This window comes from Melanostigma gelatinosum (genome assembly GCF_949748355.1).
Source record: "Melanostigma gelatinosum genome assembly, chromosome: 7".
NCBI classification, from domain to species: Eukaryota; Metazoa; Chordata; class Actinopteri; order Perciformes; family Zoarcidae; genus Melanostigma; species Melanostigma gelatinosum.
The window spans coordinates 18,617,126-18,636,768 of NC_136640.1; the positions used below are offsets into that span (position 1 = coordinate 18,617,126).

At 41.3% G+C, this 19,643-nt stretch overlaps 2 protein-coding genes across 5 annotated transcripts; both read right to left on the reverse strand.

The window, feature by feature from the left end:
• Positions 1–2,515: 2,515 nt before the first annotated feature.
• On the reverse strand, positions 2,516–8,452 carry LOC306779403 (uncharacterized protein). Of its 2 annotated transcripts, XM_079271298.1 has the most exons (12): positions 8,369–8,452; positions 7,318–7,864; positions 6,465–6,526; positions 5,682–5,784; positions 5,469–5,554; positions 5,282–5,382; positions 5,106–5,176; positions 4,908–5,015; positions 4,726–4,796; positions 4,522–4,639; positions 4,267–4,431; positions 2,516–4,182 (listed from the first exon to the last, which is right to left on the reverse strand). In XM_079271298.1, exons 2-12 carry the CDS (start codon positions 7,675–7,677, stop codon positions 2,911–2,913), a joined length of 2,517 nt encoding a protein of 838 aa, XP_079127424.1. In that variant the 5' UTR covers positions 7,678–7,864; positions 8,369–8,452; the 3' UTR covers positions 2,516–2,910. The 2 variants fall into 2 exon arrangements, with proteins under 2 accessions (XP_079127424.1, XP_079127425.1); XM_079271299.1 differs by lacking the exon at positions 8,369–8,452 and having other exon boundaries at positions 6,465–6,546; positions 7,318–7,451.
• Positions 8,453–9,853: 1,401 nt separating this feature from the next.
• On the reverse strand, positions 9,854–15,568 carry LOC306780198 (arfaptin-2-like). Of its 3 annotated transcripts, XM_079272457.1 has the most exons (10): positions 15,340–15,568; positions 15,122–15,230; positions 14,458–14,566; positions 13,936–13,998; positions 13,353–13,439; positions 13,115–13,218; positions 12,804–13,025; positions 12,563–12,720; positions 12,270–12,444; positions 9,854–11,277 (listed from the first exon to the last, which is right to left on the reverse strand). In XM_079272457.1, exons 2-10 carry the CDS (start codon positions 15,218–15,220, stop codon positions 11,122–11,124), a joined length of 1,173 nt encoding a protein of 390 aa, XP_079128583.1. In that variant the 5' UTR covers positions 15,221–15,230; positions 15,340–15,568; the 3' UTR covers positions 9,854–11,121. The 3 variants fall into 3 exon arrangements, with proteins under 3 accessions (XP_079128583.1, XP_079128584.1, XP_079128585.1); XM_079272458.1 differs by lacking the exon at positions 13,353–13,439; XM_079272459.1 differs by lacking the exons at positions 13,353–13,439; positions 13,936–13,998.
• Positions 15,569–19,643: the final 4,075 nt, after the last annotated feature.

A 19,643-nucleotide genomic window follows, 5' to 3' on the forward strand; every position in this document is an offset into this window, starting at 1 on the left:
TTCTTTTATAAATCTACTGTGATTTTACCACATACAGTGCAAACACTGCAGATGATAAATAAATAAGGATAAGCTAACTACAGTTTCTACATACCTACAGAGGACATTTGTGCTTTTACTTTGGAACAGACAGAGGCCCTGTCTGTTCCAGGGCCCCTCATTAAGGGGCCCTGAGTCTGGTGTGTCAGGCTGCAGGAGGTGATCAGCTTGAGTGTCCTCAGCCGTGCACGATTAAGGGTGCGGCCATGGGAGGTGTCTGGAGGCAGAGGACAAACACAGAGCACATGGCACACAATAACAGACAGGGGAATGACAGAGCACATGAGGAGAGGAGATCAGGGGACACACACACCGGGTCAGACAGGGATCCTGGATCCTGACAGGCCCAGGGAAAAAAGTATTGTCAGGAACAAATTGTAGGACTTGAATGGGGTAAAACATTATGCATTTAGGGAACTTCAGAAGCCTGAGGTGATACCGGTTCATGTGGATTGACAATCTTGTTTCACAAGGTGCTGTTCATTGTCAATAAAACATTTGAACTGGCATTCAAGACTGAGCAGACCAAATTACAAAACCACAAGTAATAACTATACAAAACGTGTCGATAGCAACCCCTAACAAGAGCCCCATGGAAGTCTCTGCTTCCACGCACTTCACCAGCAAACATCATCCTATTAAGTTTTTAAATTCAAACTCTCTGCAATATGTGTTGAGCACAAAAACATAGTGTGTGAGCAGAACATTTTGAACCAACTTGAATAATGTCTCTGCACATACACACGTGTGTGACTGATCTGAATAGAAGCTTGAGTTGAATGTGTGCATGTACGTCATAGACATCCTTTGTCCTCCCCTGTACATCCCACATCCTGTGTGTCTGGAGGATGAGGAGGTGGTCCGTTTGTTATAGACGGACAGGAGGAAAACCCCAGGGTCAAAATTCACCTTTCTAGACAAAGAGAGGTAAAGTGCTGCTCCAATAACGGATGCTTTTATTCATAAACAAAATCATGGTCGAGTGAAAAGGTCAGATGTGGGAGATGAGGGTTGTCCTGGCCATAAGGCTCTTCCCTCTTTTTTTCTGACAGTATTGTTCTCTGGCTGTCCGTGTAGGCTGTGTTATGCCCACATTACTTGACTACATATTAGAATAAAAACATTGGGCTTAATTTAATAGATTTAGGAATGCTTTTTCCAGGTATAACATTTTTTTAACTCGTTTAATTACTGACATCTTGGCGGCCTCATTAGCCCAACAGAGCAGGAAATGCAAGCAGTCTGACAATCACACAAACTATAAGGAAAAGCCCATATTTACCAGAAATATAAATTCATTGAATTGTTAAGTCGTGCAACTTCTTAAAAAGTCTTCAAATTTAACATGAATTACAATTTAAGTGTAAACCTTTTTAATGCAGCAACAAAATTGACGGAGACGTGGTCGGTCGGGCTGTCGCAGTGCAGAGCGGCGGTCGTGAGCTAAACATTTGTATATAACCTGAGGAAAATGTCAAATTTGCAAAAGCTAAATGTTTTTTCCCCAAGCTATCCTTTATTGAAAAAAATGTTTAATGGCTGTCTGTACCAATTCATAACTGTCAGGTTTGTAACAATACAATAATAACAGCCTGAGACCTTTACATGTTCAATATGCTGTGTTATCACACATTATAAACTTTGTAGAGCTGTATGAATATATTGTTGGTTTTCTATTTGTGAATATAAATGTGTAATATAAAGATGTTAATACTCTTCGCTGGAGAGCAGAGTTACCCTGGCCTTTGACCTTAAGTCACACTCTCACTGATTAGAGATAGTTACAAAGAACAATTTGACAACTCATGATTTAGTGACAATGCTGTTTGTTTCTCTGTAATCTTGATGGCTTCCATCTCAGTCTTATAACCATGTAATACCAATGAAATAGAGACAGCATTCAGATCACTCCAGTTGATGTTAAAATTAGGACCAATCTAAATAGGAAGTCATTTTCATTACCTCATTGTTACTCTTCATTCTAACAGCTGGACAAAGTCCTAAAAAGCGATCTAAGAGACGTAGTTGAACTTGCATTTTGAAATCATAGATTGGCAGAGTGAGGCCTCACTGACCTCTTGTATCTGCTCCTAGCTAGTGGAGACATTTGGGTCATTGCCACCAGCAGTGTACAGTACTAAATGCAGGTAGGCTGGTTCCCTTCCATCATCAAAGGCCACCAGCCGTTGGCCCTTTAACCTCAGCAATCTCTTCTCAAGTTAATTTGAGAATTTGCTCAGATACTGGCGGCCTCTGTAACACTGACCCATTTTAGCTCAGAACAATGGCTGAATTGACCTTCTGCATTTCTGTTGTGATTCTGTGACTGTGACAACTGAGGAGGAATGCAAAGAGGCAAAAATGAAAAACATCAGTATTGAATTCAAGCATGCAGTACAAGTACCGGTCGTCATTTATCAAAGTATCAAAAATAAGAATCAAACCAAGATTTTACATACAGTCCGATCTCTCCATGTTCACACATTCATTTACTTTCTCAATACATTCTGCAACGTTGCACATGTAATGTCAGAATAAAACATGTTTTACAGTGTGTGTGCGCGCGCCCATTGTTCTTGTTTACTTGGCAGTATACACCTTGCCTGGAGATCAACAACACCCATATCTTCTGAGCAACAGTTTACTGTGTTCCTGTTACATTCTGCCATCTAGTGGTACCACATGTAAAATGGCCTTTCCTGAACAAAAAACATTCTCCAACCACTTTACTAGAACCTTCTCTCCATCTCTTAACGACCTCGTTATTAATTTGCAATAGTAACATGAAATATAACACCACATCATCACCATGATGAGTTAATTACAAGTTACATGTGCTTCCCTGACCTTAAATTAGATTCGTCTTAATACTTACACACCAGAACCAGTGCCCTTGTGGACAGTGTCATTGCTGTTCTGCAGTTTGCTCAGGTCTCCAAGGCGCTTTAAAAAGCTAAAAAAAAGCCCAGAGTTTTCAGTCTTATTCCACGTACTTTTCGGGGGAACAGTTTCACTATTCCTCGGCGAGGGTTTGTCCATGGGCTCCACTGATTTGCCCACTTCGTTTTGTTCCCCAAGACCATCATCTGGAACATGGGTTACAGAAACATTTGGCTTGCTTGGCTTTTTTCCTGACAGAGAATTCTGGTCTTGAGCACCAGATTTTTGAAAGTTGTGAGACGTGTCAGTAAAGTCAAACACATGTTTTGAGGGATTTTGTTCAGCGCCTTCTACTGGTAGTGTCCCTTTTTCTCTTGCCACAGAATTAGGAGTTCTGACTGGAGGCGTAGTGAACAGATTGTCTTCCTCTGCTTCAGTTTTAGGGAATTTGGTAGGTAGAGTACAGCGGCGGCCAAGGTTACATTTGGAGGACTGAGGATCTAAAAGTCTTACTAAGTCCTTATTGGTGGGGTCTTTGGGATATCTCTCTGTCTCCTCATCGAAGGTGCGTTGACGAGGCAAGGTGCGAATTGGACCAGGAGATTTCTCATTGTCCCGAGAATAGTCATCAGATGAGACACTGCTGAGGCTGTTCTGAAAGTGCAAAACTTTTTTAGATGCTTCTCGCAACCTTTGAGCCTCCTCCTCGTTATTATCCTGTAGATCTTCCTCACTATCATCAGTGGCAGCTGAGAAAGATCTGCCTGTGGAGGAAATGTCAGTGGTCCTATTGACTGGGTGTATAAAACCTTTGGAGTCCTTTTTTATGGAAGTTTTCCCCTCTTGTTCATAAGGAATACCACATTTTGCCTTGTTTTCCTCGCCATTAGACCGATCTTTATTTAGTGAAAGGTTCTCTGTGAGTTCAACCGCTGAATTCCACTCTTTTCTGCACATGTCCTTAGCTCTTAAAGAGATTCCTCTTATTTCTTTTCCAGTGGGGAGGTTCACCTGAATTTCTAATAGGCTCCCGTTGTTGGGGCTGCCAATCGTGGGGCTTCCATGAGTGGATGAGGGCCGACTTCCGGGTCTCCTCCGAGAGACACCCTTCGTAAGGAAGTTCTGTAGTATTGACTGCAACGCAATTCCATCCATTTCCTTGTCTCTACTGGAGCAGGTAGCTGTGGACCTACGTTTGGCGACGCTCTGCAATCTGTCTCTGTGTCTCCGCTGCACCTCTGCCACCTCGCGAGCCTTGTTCTCCTGCAGAAAATCAAAGTTAATAGATCAAACAGGACTTTTTTTTAATACCTCAGTCAAGGACAAAATAACAGTACACAGGATTACCTGCATGGCCCGCATAAACCTCTCACAAAAGGAGTTGAAAATGGAGAAGCACTCCTCCAATTTGAACATGTTTGGGTTTTCACAGAAGTACTCTGCCACAGAGTCACTCACTGACTGCAATTCCTGAAGATCAGACTGTATTTCTTGCAAGCAGACCTCAGTCTCCTAAATGGAGCCCAAATCAAAAAACATTAGAACATCACCATTACAATTCAATACAACTGGGCTGAATTCCAAGACAAAAGGCTTCCTCACCTTCAGATAATCCTCCATCTGTGCCTTTAGGTCTTCTTGCTTCAAGGTGTCAGCTTTGGCAGCTTGAACTTTCCTTACCTGTTTTTCAAACTCTGCTTCAATTTCACCTTTATTCATTCTAAGAATAAAAAAAGATACATTGTGACGTTACAGCAGATAAAAAGAAAGATTATGAACATATATGCGGAGTGCCAGATTGTTTACCTCGCTGCAGCTTCAAGGTGTTGGAGTTGGTCTGTAAATTTAAGCAGGTCAACATCTGCCTTCTGAGCTTGCTGTGGTGAATATCAAAGTTTGTATAACTTTTTTATTTTTAAATCATCATCACAAAGATTTCTTAACATACAGAAAAACTCAAACAGATTAAAGTAATAAAAGCTACTTGCCATCACAACATAATGCATAAGATTCATTCCGGGTTTGTTTGCTTTGGTGTCCACAAGCTTTAACAAAGAAGCCATTCGGAAGCCAATTGCACTGCCTGCATAGCCACCCTGTGATCAAACAAACAAAATCAGACTCAGAGATGAACAAACACAAAGGAAAGTTATCCAAGACTCCACCATCCCATATTATACACTCACAGCATTCATGTAATTGCCAGTCTTCAGCACCAGCCGAATGACAGAATGGAGATTCTCAGACTCCAACAGCTCTGAAATAAGACACACATGGTGAATTCAAAGTCGAAATTGGTTTACAACTCTGTTTTTGCTCAAAATCTGTTCCTAGTCCTATCAATTAAAAATCCGAACGTTACCCTTTCCAGCTGCTGTCAACGTGCCAATGCATCCTTTCAGTTCATCCATGAGGGGGAAAAATTCCTCTTTGAGCACCAAGCTGCTAAGACGCTCTTCATAGCTAACAGACACACGTTATCCATCATTAGTGAACGACTACTGACATTTAACACTTGCAATACATGGAATTCCAGTCAGACAGCTTACCTGGGAATCTTAACCAGCATTAGCATAAAGAGATCCGCTTCAGGGAGAGTGGAGGAGTCACCCTTAAAACCGAGCAGCTGCTTCCCCTGCCAAAACAAAAAAAAGCCAAGCATGAATCTTAAAATAAGAAGGTGTTATTGCGATTAAATCACAAGCAACAAGGTTGTCAGAAGACAGACATGTGGGGAAAATATAGACAGCTGTCACACATACCTCCCCTTCATCTGGCAGCAGCTTGACCAGCTCCCTCAGCTTTCCAGAACCAAAAGTGAGACTACTTCCGGATTTGATTTCTTCAATCATGTCTTTTACAGGCCTGCGGAGTGAGAGGTAGAGAGAGATGGGGTTGCAATTATCTTGACGTTTTTTGTTGAGGGTTGGGACTGCTCAGGAGCAGTCCACACTCGTTAATTCCACACTTTTGCATAGTTGGAAAAGTTGGGCTGCTGACATCAACAAGCCTCTACCTGCTCAAATAGCTTTGCGAAATAGCAACACTTCTGATGTCTAACCTCAGAAAAACACACACGCTGTACAGGACATTAGAATGATGCACTTTCTTCGACAAGAAACATATTTGGAACACAAAGACACACACATATGACACTTGTTTGGAGGGAAATACAGGAGACAGAAGCTTGGAATAGTTAGATGATTGTGTTCGATACATATGCTGTTGCGGTTTGTTTTTTTGTCAGTTTACAAATGCTTGAGGATGTCGAGTATGTTTTCCATTTCAAGTACGCCAAATAGCCTGAGGCAGTACATTTACAATACTTCTCTATAGTGTATCCGAGTGTTACTAGGGAGGCAACCTGCTGGAGCAGTAGAACAGTGTTGATCAGACCTGCCAGGACATGTTGGCTTCCAAGGGTTAGTGAGTATGATGCAGCCGTGTTGCAGACTAGTCTGTCTGCCTCATCCTGTGTTTTACACAACATGACGAAATAATTGTGCAAAACCAATCACACCTTAAGAATACCAACACTGACTCACCGCTTGAATTGCTTTAGGAAAATTCCAATGTTCATGCTACTCTTGGAGTTGAGGATGGAAACCTGGGAATGGAAACACAGACCTGGATATAATCAGCTTCTCAGTCGCTAAGATAGTTTCACTGTCTGCCTGAGCAATGTGTTTTTGTATCTTATTCCTTTAGCTTTGCAAACAGACAGTTGATTCCAAAGGTTAAGGATTCTTGGAGTTGACTGTATTGAACAATGAGGGCAAAGGTACCATTTTGCATCAGCCAGACATTTTGTCAGTGTCTCTCTTAGAAAATGGGACACAGGTCAAAGCAAACGTTTGGTAACAGAATTTAACCAACTTTTGTGAGACAAACGACCTTGAGTGTCCCATAAAAGGAAATGACAGATGAAGGTCATGAATGGTCATGTTTCGGCTTAAAACTTGCCTTTAATTGAATGGCAAAGCAGTTTATCCTAAACAGCAGCTTGAATGCAGAGCACAAGTAGGCTACAATACAATACTGTGTGAGGACACAAGTATACCTTCCTTTAGTAAACAGATATGAAGAATAGTGAGACTCCACCCATGTATTGAGGGATTCTAACAACACATGTTCAGAAGACAAGCAATACATTACTGTGTTACTATTCTGGTGATGCAATGTACAAATAAATTGATAATTTCTCTGACCTCACAAGGGAAGAAATTAAAATGTGATGTTTCTAAAATATAACTAGTCCCATTCCCTAAAAATCACATGTGATTAATGTCATAATGGAGAACATTTCAATATATTGCTACAAACCCTTGGGGTTAAAGAGTTAAGCCTACTCTGATACATTAAAGTGTGGCACCTGAATCCTGACGCTGGAAAACTCACCATTACGCCTCCTGAGGCAGCAGTCGGCAGGCCCCTCAGACTCTGGCGGTTCAGGGCCTTGAGTTGTTGCTGGCCCTGCTTGTGGCTGAACAGCTCCTCCATGTGAACAGTGTCCAGCTCATATTCCCCATCAGCCTTATCTTCCGTCCAGATGTTGTGCTTTCCTACCACACTGTGTTTAGGAAGGGTTTCCCAGTTGAAATTGCGCATCCTGGAGCGCCGGTGCTCTCCCTTGGCAATGAGGCCAGCGCCATGTAGGGATGGAGGGAGGCCAGGGGCTGGAGGTGGTGGAGGAGGTGGTGGAGGTGGCGGTGGTGGTGGAGGTGGCGGTGGTGGAGCGGGAGGACCTCCTGGTTGCATTGTTTTTCAAGGAGCTCTCAGCAGGTTTGGGATGCAATCATCTGAGTCACACATACAGACAGGATTAAAGCTTATAAAAGAAGTTGCCGTCAACTGTAAACTACTCTGAATGTCTTTACGGGATTGTGCTGTAGTTGTCGTGCTGGAGGGACTTGTTCAAAAGGTTGTCGGTTAGGATAACTCCAGACTGAAAGAAACACAAGATGGTGGACAGATTAAAAACAAAAAGCCTCATGTACTATGACTTTGACCAACAGTGATTAGCAATGGATAAAGCATTCACTTTCTCCACAGTACTTACAATAAATGACTGTAGTGCTTCAAGGGTTGACAAAAGCATAACAATAATATACAATACACTTTGGAATCATATTACAGAAGTTACTCAAAAACTATCACAATACTCACACATTGTTATGGGATTATTCGTGGCAGTTTATTATAACATTATACATAAATATCTATGAAGCATGTTAAATGTATCCCCTTAGTCTCTCTTGAAGAAAAATATGTGAATATACATGGTTTTAAATAATAAAGGCTTCTTGTTGCTTGTAAAGACCTTGTGTATTATTCAGTATCCAGCTAAACGTATCCACCTTAATCGATAAACTAACCGAACCACCGTTTGTTACAATGTTTGTTTGTTAATACACCAACGTCATCATCAGGAAGTAAACACACAACATACCTTTGTTTTTTATTCAGCCGCTGCCCCGTTATCCTAATTTGTTGATTTGCCTTCTTTTTCCGTTGACTTGTTGAAGCTTTGCCATACAAGCAGAGAGTGGCAATGACCTGGATAGCGCGAGGGAAGAGTGTCGAAACTACCTGCGTAAACGACACGCCCAGACGTCATGGCAGCCCACACCTTCCCAGCAGGAGGAACTCTGGGATTTCACCCACACATTGTGGCTTGTTGGCTTGTGTTTGTGGCCACGTTGTTTTCTGTCCAGCTGTCATGAACTTATGTGAGGAGTTCACTCTTTGTATAGACTCTTCTAGCGTGAATAAAGTCCTGACTGATAGCGACATTGATTTGTTAAAGGTGTTTTGTTGTAGGCTATGATTTTACCACGAAGACCGAAACTTATACCGTGAAGAAAACACTTCGTCCGTTTTAGAGCTGGCGTGCTGGACTGCCTTGTTTGTTTTGTCAGCAATAATAAATAAAATAGTAAGTGAATACATGAGTGAAAGGAAACCACATGCTTTAGTTAAACATTAAGCCATTCCACCAGGTCACACTGCAATTTGTTTGCATGTGGGCTGGCCTAACTGTTCACAGTGGCGTCAAGTAGCAGCAAGCACTTCAACTCTGCCCCAGACACGATAAGTCCGAAGAATGACAACTGTAAAACCCTGAATGCTTTTGTATGCAAATCAGTGGTTGTCTACAATCAAATACTGAGGGCAAGTCAAACTGTTTCAAATAGACTCATCTGCAGTATACCCAAAGGAGAATGCGGGATCTGTTGAAGAAAATGTGTGCCTAAATAAGTCAGGTATTTTGGGAAAAAATAACAAAACTGCTATGTGCCATGTATAGCAATTTTAAACTTACTTCAGTTAAAATCCCATACCTCTAAGATTAATGCTTGTCTTGAAAGTTGCAACAATAGCAAATAGCTAGCTGTTCGCCACTCGTAAACAGAAGTTACTCATTCAGCAGGAATGTCAGTTTCACTTTTGTTTGCCCTTTCTCCCTGCAAATGAGCACCAAATGAAGTAATGAGTGACAACAGGGAGACACTAAATCAGTGAGGGGAAACATGATACACACAACAGATAAACCCAGTGACTGCATACAGCAGGCTACGGGATGTGATGTGTATTTGTCAAACCCATCACAAAGTCCAAGATTGACCAATTAACTGCCTGGATGGGCAACAGCTGAAACTAACTGTGCAACGTTAACTGATACTGTTTAAATGGTATATTTTCTCAGACGTTTGTTAACACTGGTGCAGTAAAGGAATCAGCTCGGTGTGAATAGTGCTGTAAACTACATGGTCTTATCTCCAGATTGTATTTCTAACTTCATATTTGGGCCAAAATAACCAAAAAAATAGATCAATGTGCTTCACACCTTAAACAATTTCGTATAATTTCATGATTATGAAATAAGATAACAAGTCATGGAAAGCATGTTAGAGACATATCAGATTGTATTATCATGTACATAATTAATGGTGCAAACATAAAACATATATTGTGAGCTTCTCATATGAAACTGACAGACGTGTCGACGGCACAGTTTGGTGAAAACAAAACATCCAGCAGATTTTATTGGAAATGCAGAAAAAGACAAAGATAATCAGCTGACTAGAATGGAAAAGAAATGTACATAACATACATTGCTATGTCACAAACAGATTGATAAAAATAAAATATGAAAAATGTGCGGGTACATTCCGTCCTCAAAGACACTGAAATTGGAATCGTATCCTATAACGCATGTGGTATCACATGTATGCGGTGAAATCATGTTTCAGAATATGAGACTTCAAGAATGAGTCCCAGAGGTTGTTTTTTTTAGATACACACAGGCACCTCCAAATAAAACATAAATCAAACAGTGTGTTGCATTTTGATTTCTTCATGATAGTCCAGATGTTTGTATTTATAATCAAAGGATCCAATATATTAACCGCTTGATGATGAGTTACCGAGTGTAACATCTGTTTTTCAGGTTTCTGAGTGTAAACACGACAGACACTTCATCAGGACAAAAAAATAAATCTAGAAGAACAAATAATTATGGATTGTATATTCAGTTAGAGAAAATGACTATATTCCCGATATATATTTTCCCTTCTATGTGTGTAAACTGACCATTAAAGCAGGTATACCACAAACCAATATTAGAAGCAAGTGGGATAACTTTGAAAATCATGCTGAACCCTGATGTCTTTGATCTAAATCTGTAAAACTAAATTTGAGAAATGTGGTTCAGTCATGCACACTCAAGAAAAATAAATACAATTCCGAGGGTTTTGTGTCACGATTTTTGACATTATCCCTCCAACTTGCAAATCTGATTTGTGGAATTCCTCTAATGTGATATACTCTGAAATATAAGAGAACGCTTTAAACATTTAAAAACAAAACATAATAATGCATGTGCAAAACTGCCGTGGGATCGCTCACCAATAGTAGACTATACTGTACATGAAAAGGAAGTGATATGCACCTAAAGAATAAGTAACAAAAGGTCATTTTGTGACTAAACCAAAAAAACAATCTCTTGTTGTACCATCTATGTAATACAGGATAGTGAAAAACAGACAGGAATATCTCATGTTTTTCTTCCACCACTGACCGTAATTGATCCTACTATGTACTCCTTTATTTCATTCTTGTCCATCTAACCACAATGTCAGGATCTTCACGGACCAGCGCGTCACTGTACATGTCAAGACTGCTGAACCCCCCGGGCGCTCTTCACTGCTCCTCCAGCCAGGATGGCTTGTCTGATCCCGGGGGCTTTAACTTTACATTGAACTGTATTAGAGTTTGTTCCAACTGCTCCTGGTTGCCAGCAAAGTAAGCTGAGATGGCATTATGGAAGAGAAGCAGCTGCTTGTGCATAACCTTCACCTAGAAGAAAAGGAGAGGGAAATTCTGCCATTACAGTACAAAAACAGTTTCAAGTGTTGAGGAAAGTACAGGCCATTGACATCTATCACGATGACATTCACTAGCTGCCCAGAATAGTGTCTGGGGAATCAGTCTGAAAGCAACTTTTATATTCTGCTAAGATGTATTCCCAAGCTATTTTAGGCATGCTAAGTCACACAAACGGTGACTGTTGTTTTTATCTTTGTTATTTTCATTAACTTGGCAAAACTGCTAAAATAAAACACACAAAAAAATGATGTTTTGCTTTTCAAACGGTGTGGATCATGGGTCTGTGTTTAATTTGACAAACTGAGGCAGTCTCTCTCTTTAGCGTAATTATCGACAGCATGAACGTGCTTGTCTCTGTAGGTGAAGAAGTCAGCCTGCTTCCTTTAGTTTGAGCTGGTCTGCCTCAGCAGATGCTTAAGGGCAAAGGAAGAGGTGCATTTTCGACCTTAATGTGGCAAATCAGTCCTAAACCACTGATGCAGTGTGCGCTACTTCAAAGCTCAGGACTTACTTGACACTTAAATTAGGCATCATTTAACAAATCAATGTGCAGTGAAAGCAACAACAAATCAGAATGCGACACAGCATGCTCAATCTTTTCTGAACATCATTGACTGCACTGGTATTCTCCCCCTTCAGGATGCTGTCCAAAAGCAATTTTGAGTGAGTGCTTTTAAGGAGTAATTGGACACCCTGCTGAAAAGCAGTGTTTTACTGGTTTTCCCTGATTGACAGTTTCATGCCTGTTTCACCTCTGACCACGCCCACCAACACTGATACCTGGGGTCAAAGGTGAACATGCACCTGTGACCACAGGGTCCTGGAGTACATCTAAACATCCCCGCAGCAAAGGGAGAAGTTAACCCACTGGAGATTAGCAAAAACAAGATTTCACGAGGTATTGAGTTTCTATTTATACAGGCGGACATTTGAAAGGAAATAGAAAATTGTAAACCACAAACCTTGTTTTCCTCCAGGAATTTGAGCTTGATGGTGACATCACTACGCAGCCTTTCATATTTGTCTCTGTAGATCTGGTAATCATGCTGAGCCATGTCAATGCGGACCATGGTAGCTGCATCTCTGGGGCCCAAACTCAGCTCCTCCAGATCAGAGCGATAGGCATCAAACTCAAGTCTACATGCAAAACAAAAAAAAAAAAAAAGGTTCAGGCTGTCTCACTTTGCAGGTTTTCACCCTACAGGAATTAAGATCATATTCCTCAACTCCTAACCGGGATGTCAGGGTTTGTTACCTTGTGTTTTCATACAGCTTAATAGTAGTCAGAGTATCCTCCATTGTTTTGTTGACCAGGGTGTCGACGCTGGACACGAAGAAGTTGACGGCACTCAGAAGAGCCTCGCCATTCCTGCACAACAGCTTTTGTGTTTCTGCATTATACCCAAACTCGTCCTGTAGAGAAACAAATTGGTTTCACCTGCTAACTTCAGCTCCACGTCACATCACACAGGGAGCTTTTTTGTACTGTACGGTACCTGCAGCTCTGGGGACTTCTGGCTGAGGTCGGCGAAGGTGTCTCCTAGAGCCTGTTGCGTCTGCACCATGCTTTGAAAATGACTGGTGAGTGCAGTGGCCAGTCTGAGGATGTTTTCATACTTGTTCTTGGTCTCCTTTAACACGTCGATCTGAGCCTCCAGTTCCAAGTCTACTGTTCTTGAACCTCTGCCAAACCTCTCTGAGAACATCTGCTTTGTACACTGCATAGTGGATATAAAGACTACATTAATAAACCTAACATAAAGACAACGTCATGACATTATGGTCAGCTCGACTGAAGACACAATACCTTGTATGTGTTTATGCCCCATTTCTTTACACTGTCCAATTTCTCCACTGCCACACCCCGAGAAACTTCTTCAGTGGAATTACCACCGTTATTGTTTGAGGACCCTAACAAGAGACAAAAAAAAAGCAAAATGTCCACTCTGATGCATGTCATCCTATCAAAGTTTACAGAGGGCAGAAGTTGCATGGGTCATGACAATGAGTGAAGAGTGTGGACATGGTGATGAGCCATGTGATACCTGGATGCTGGTCTGTGTGCTGGGCAAGTCGACTAGCTGCAGATTGGCTTTTAGGTAAGCCAACACCCCTGGATTTCATGCGAATGTCTGAAATGAGCATGGTGATGATAAAAAAAAAAAAGCGAAGATGAGAGGAAGGTGTGAAATAGGTATCAATAAAAGTGTGCCGTTGAGATCGGCAGCTGAATAGCAGACTGAAAGAAAACAATGTTCGGCACTGTGGTGAAGGAAACATGCAGGTTTCTCATGCAGAATAAAAAGATTTACAAAAAGATGAAAATGGACTTCAGGGGATGAGAGGTCACTAACGAGCAATGTCAAAACAGTCGCCAAAAATGCATTTTACAGGACAAAATAGGACATTCTTGTTAGACATCAATAAGTTAGATCCCTGTAATATCAGGTTAGTGCACCACTAAGTTTGAAAGCTGCCAAAACACTTGTTGTTGCTGAAGCTGTGAGTTGAAGAGGTACAAGCAAGGTTGCATGAAACTCCCTCAGTCAGGCAATCTCTTATACAAGGCCAAACAGCAAAACATATAGAGGAAAACCAAAAAAAATGGTCGTCAGACTACACGGCCACCTGGTCCTGGTGCTGGGGCTCGTCTTCTGTCCAGATACTCGGGGTTGAAGCGAACTGCAGGCCCTATGGGATATGGATGTTTGTAATGTGAACCAGCAGCCTCTCTCGTGACACATCAGAATACAAGGAAGAAAAGCTCTCGGTACGGCTTCTTTAAGGGGTATTGTTGAGTATCAACCTCTCTCAGTGATTTAGGGATTGCAACAACATTGACAGATCTCTCACATGGCAGTCTGCACAGCCTGTCGGGGGGAGTGGAGGGGGTCAAAACAGAGAGTGGAATGAACAGGGAGCTGTGTTAAGCCAGAAAAGTCAGCACTCTGCAAAATAATTGCAGGGTGATTTGTATTGCTCAACAACCCTCCTATACTGATGGAGAGTTCTCAGCATGACTTACGGCTTTGGTACAGCAAGTACTACGCAGAGCTCCATTCGTGATGTCTTTGCAGCACAAACTGTATCTGCACTGTGAAGAATAAACAAAAGAAGCGAAAAGATGGCATTCAGTTGTTCTAACAGCACCTTTGATGCTGCTGGTAGGAATGATGCCCCCTGCAGGTCCTCCATAACCTCCTGAGACAATGCTGGTTTCATTCAGGTTGGGTCCAGACACCATCACCTGCTGCAAATCCTGATGGATTCACAACAAAATACAGATAATACATGAAGTTAAAAAGGCAATAATTATCATCACATTTGGGGAACCAGAAAGCTGAAACTTCCAAGTCATCCTGAACACAGACCACACAAAGAAATTGCTTATGTGGCATTGTATTATTCCACATGATGGCCTTCAGTACTACTTTCCTCAGACAGACATATTGTTCATGTAGGACCACTGATACTGTTTACCAGAATGAGACCAAAACAATGTGCTAGTTACGAATTGAATTGATTGCTGCCGATAGTATTCAAAGGCTCGTATGACTTAAGCATTCTACACAGTAAACCTACTCCCTCTCCAATGTTCTCAACACATCATCCCCAGTATCTGGTGCTGATGGTGGTAAAACGCTACAGCTACAGTACATAGCAGCAGGCCTGTGTATGATAGGTATCTGCTGGCCTGGACAGCCTTAGTCCTAGACTGTGCCATCATGTGGAAAAGGATAGAGAAACAAACACAGAGTACAAAAAAACAAAACAGATGTAATAAAAGGACATTGAATAAATGTGACTGACTGACCTGCTCCAGGCTGTCATCCTCCTGCAGAGTCCCTGTGTCGCCATTGCTGTTAATGGGGATCTCCATGGTGGCAGCCTTGCTCATGATGCTGTCTGCCATGACTCAACCTCTGCAAGACAGCACCAAACACCGACACATAAAGATGGCATCATGTTTGACAAAACAGTAACCACACAGCCTTCTACTCCACCTCGACACAGAGATAACGCCTTGCTTACATGGATGCTAACGTGGCTGGCTAGTCTCAGCGGTGCTGATGTGGCCCCAGCTACAGTAGCGACCCGAGGTCTCGTCGTCCGAGGGAGAAACAAGCCGTTGTTTGCACAGACAGCAGGCTTGAAATGCAAACTTGTTTCAGCGGGAAACCACCGTTGTCTTTAATACTCATTTAATGCTAAAAGTCCATGATTATTTTTCCTGCAACGGTTATCTGCCTTGCCACGTAATTCAGCCAGCAAATCCCTGCATAAAGCTTGCTGACAGCTTTAGTGGCACCTCTTCGAAATAAAAGCTTCTGTGATTTTTATTCAACTCCAAGTCACATAGCTTGGTTTTAATAGCAAAACACTTCGAGTGAAATATATAGTATAAACTGTTTAGTGTGTGTTACTTTACAAATGAGAGGCTTCAAGCGTATACTGTGAATATATGCTCTTATTTTGAAAGATAATACCTTTAACGTAGCATCATCGTCAAGCCTCCTCCCCCGCTACATCTTCCACGTCGTGCAGTGCTGACGTAGCTTTATTTATCCCCAAACTGCAGTACCATTCTGCTCCTGAAGATGTCCCTAACAGCCCACGGACAGTATACAGTAACTCCATCAGTAACGTCATTAAGGCGCTGGCCCATCAAATGCTGTGATTATTAATCATGAGAAGGAAGGCTTCTGCGTCCTGTTACCTTGATTGCAATATCTCTTCAAATCAAACTGTATAAATACAGTCGTTTGTTTTGAGATGTGAAATGCCTCGAGATAGACCTCACCCTGGTAAACTGACCACACTTCCAATTATTTGCCTCATTTGTTTCAATCAGGGATGCGAGGGAAGTCCACATGGCCTCCAAATGTAGTTTGTGTAATTACTCCTGGTCTGAACAGAGAACCAACCACTCACACCCACAATTCCTACAGTAAAATGGCTAATTTCCTTTGATGTGTTGATTTTCTGCAAGTGACATATTTTCCAAACATCTAAAATCTCATGTTGAGAATACCTTTTCCTCCTAGTTTCTTTCCCTTCATCATCGTCCCCCTCCTCCTCCTCCTCCTCCTTTTTCAGGCTTCTGCATATGACTAGATTTTTCCCCTTAATCAACAAATCAACGTGCCAAAGGTTTTTGGACCGGCATAATACATGCTCTGCTTTTGATCCTGATGTCAAAATTCACAGAATATTGCGTTGAACAAGGTTCATATGTTGATGTCACATGTAAGTTGTTGAAGTCAACGTTTACCTCCCTGACCTGTTTATGTATCCATTTGTCGCCATCATTTGTATCATAGAATCAACCTATTTTGTTTTATAGTTATAGTTCATGTAACATTGCCTATTATCTCTACATTACCTGATTGCAAATATGTCTCAATACCTTCAATGCAGGATACCAGTCTACCTAGTAAATCCCTAGTGAACTGGTGAAAAAAGGTATTCTATATGCATACTACAAGTCTTGTCAACAGGAAGTGAGGTCACAGCAATGTAAAGATAATGAGGTTGTTGCTGTTACCATCATCTAAACGTTAAATATTCCAGTGGTTTGCTGGCTACTTTAGTTCCAGTTTGGTGAGTGAATAATTGTATGGGTATGTTTTGACTTACTATTTGAAGAGAGCGACTGACTCAACATCCTTTAGCTCCGGTACCTTTGACCTCCACATTAGTCTCTCATGTTTCAGCTTCATGACAGTCAACAGTTTTAAGTTTTAACAAGAGCAGCGGTGGAGGGGGGGGGGGGGGGGTTGTACCACTCTCTACTCTAGTCATTTTAGAACACCAAATTCTCACACAGGATAATGCACATTTTAGTGTTGCCTATAAATTTAGAACAAGACCAAATTAAATTTTAAAGGTCTCAGGCGCGGCCTCCTCTGAGACTGCACTGCATGCCACAAAGCCAGCATGTGAGGGGAGCGTGAGATTTAGACCACAGTACACCCCTCCCGCTGTCATTTGAGATAATAGTTCATCTCGTTTTTAATGATCATTAAGCAAACTTCCAGATGTTGGGAAGTGAATTGTAATGTATCCTCACACAGCAAACAAGAGTACTGGAGTTAGAAAAGAGGAATCCAGAACAACACAGCAAAGCAGTGCTGCCTGCATCCTTACTGCATGGCAATTACAAACGACGCTCAAGTTTTACATTATACAGCAAATGGAAGTTATTCTTTACAGTTCTTTACAGTTAATGTGCTGTTTCAAACGATCTGTCAACATTGTATTCCCAGTTGGCGTTTCTATCAATGCTCTCTCAGAGAAACAACAAGTCATCATCATGATGGATCCTCGGATGCCGTGAATTTCAGTTGTAGAATGCCTCAAAAGACGACACGTAATCAGGACAACACATCTTTATGTGCTTTTCCTTTAATGAACAGCAGTATGAAAGGTTTAGATTAGGATCTGTGTGAAATAATGCATGAGGGGAGAATTACATTTCTAATGATAGTAAATACTATTTTGACTGGCAGATGTGTTTTCAAATGGATCACTGTTGACGTAAAGACTCTTTGTTCCAGTTTCTCTGCTATCCTCTTCATATTGAAAGCTGAGCAATAAACAAAGAGCCGACAAGAGTATTTATATTATTTAAATCAAGTCGCAAACACTGAGGAAAGTAATATCTTAACACACTAAAAGAAAAACAATGACAAACTTCAGGGTATTATTTAGTAAGTCTGATACATAAAGCATTGTTGAAGTACAAGGTATTTTTGTTTTCAAGACAGATTTTTAGTTTTATGCATACAACCTCTGTGGCAGTGAGCACAGTAACCTTGAGTATATCTTGAGTGTATGGCGTGAGAGCAACGGCCTCCAGAAAATACAGGCTTTGCTATTGCTCTGATGTTTCCACTTACATTCACCTGCATAATCAGAGGGACAACCAGTCAGAGGCCGCAAATAAAATGAGTGGCCAATTTAAGAATCGTAAATCCCACAAGAGCTTGTTGGCATTTTCACTGGTGTTAAAGTAGTTGTTAATTTTGTTTTCATGAACGCTAACTTTGGTTGGCACACACAGGCTGTGGTCAGGATATGCACGAAAGGGCAGTTGTTTAGTTTCTTTCTACTGTTTACTTACTCGGTCATGCAATTTCTGTTTTGCAGGTCTCCAATTTTGCAATCTCATTCATTTTAGTTTCAGGCATTTTCTCAAACCATGAATTACTGTGGGACTGCTACCTATGTGAAGAGATTTGAACTCCACGTTAAATATAACAATATATACTGCTACAATATAAATATAACTCACACGCAACAACTTTTGAGAGAGGCCATCATAAGGAGTTTTAGTGAGTAAGGAAGTATGTCTTGAAATCAAACTATGTGAATGAAATCTTGATTTTGAGCCAGGAGGTACCCCTTGACAGAACTCACCTCAATAAACTGTGGACACAGTCAATTGGCCAACAAATGCAGAGCAATGTCCATGGTTACCTTTCATGTCAAATAGAGTCCTCCTAAGTCTATTCCTCTCTAAAATGTTTGAAACTTTAATTTATGAGGAAGATTTGTTCAGGCTGCTGCATGCCTTGTGCTCCTCTTCATTAAGTAACCATGTAGCTTCTCCAAGGGTGGAAAATATCTATGGCAATGCAAGAAATGCGAGGGTGTCTTAAAGTTATTCAACTTCTATGCAAAAGAGAGAAAAAAAATGGTTGAAAATCTGGACAAGGCAGGGTGATTTGTTTTGACTGAAAAGTAGTTAGGAGAACTTTTTTTAAAAGTTTTGACAGATTTAATTACCATCATGTGAATATGTTGCTTCTTGGAAAATACATCTGAAACCTAGATTACATGTCATTAACACAAATGATATGAACATTATGAGCAAAACATGACAAATGCACCACCGGAGCCAATGTTTTTTTCTCCAATTGTCTATATCCAGGTCAGGGTTCCAGTGGCAACAGTATAGACAGTATGAATTATGCCCTATTCTCCAGGAACTTCCTCTTTTTCCTCCTGAGGGATCCCAAAGTGTTCTCCAGGTCAGCTGGAAGACATATTCTCTCCAACATTTCTTGGATCTCTAGCAGGTCCGCTTTAAATCAGACAAGCCCGGTACCTAATATGCATGCCTCTTCAGATGACGACTTATATCTGCATTCTCATTTTTTGTTCACAATGTAAAGCCTGTGAGCGTATGGGCACGCAATAGAGATTGAATAACTGGTACCAAAAGTGGGTGTTAAGTCCAATTTAGAAATAATAAGCTTGCAGGTTGAGTGTGGGGGTGTCCAAGATACAGCACTTTGGTGGGGTGGGGGCATGGTAGCCTGAAAGCCTCTTGA

Coding starts and splice junctions, on each gene's coding strand:
- LOC306780198 (XM_079272457.1), bottom strand. CDS start 15,220: ATGGCAGACAGCATCATGAGCAAGGCTGCCACCATGGAGATCCCCATT. Junction 13,999..14,457: donor TCCTACCAGCAGCATCAAAG/GTGCTGTTAGAA, acceptor CATATCCCATAG/GGCCTGCAGTTCGCTTCAAC. Junction 12,445..12,562: donor AAGCTGTATGAAAACACAAG/GTAACAAACCCT, acceptor TTTTGCATGTAG/ACTTGAGTTTGATGCCTATC.
- LOC306779403 (XM_079271298.1), bottom strand. CDS start 7,677: ATGCAACCAGGAGGTCCTCCCGCTCCACCACCGCCACCTCCACCACCA. Junction 5,785..6,464: donor TTCCTAAAGCAATTCAAGCG/GTGAGTCAGTGT, acceptor CTCACTCCGCAG/GCCTGTAAAAGACATGATTG. Junction 5,383..5,468: donor ATGCTGGTTAAGATTCCCAG/GTAAGCTGTCTG, acceptor TGTGTCTGTTAG/CTATGAAGAGCGTCTTAGCA.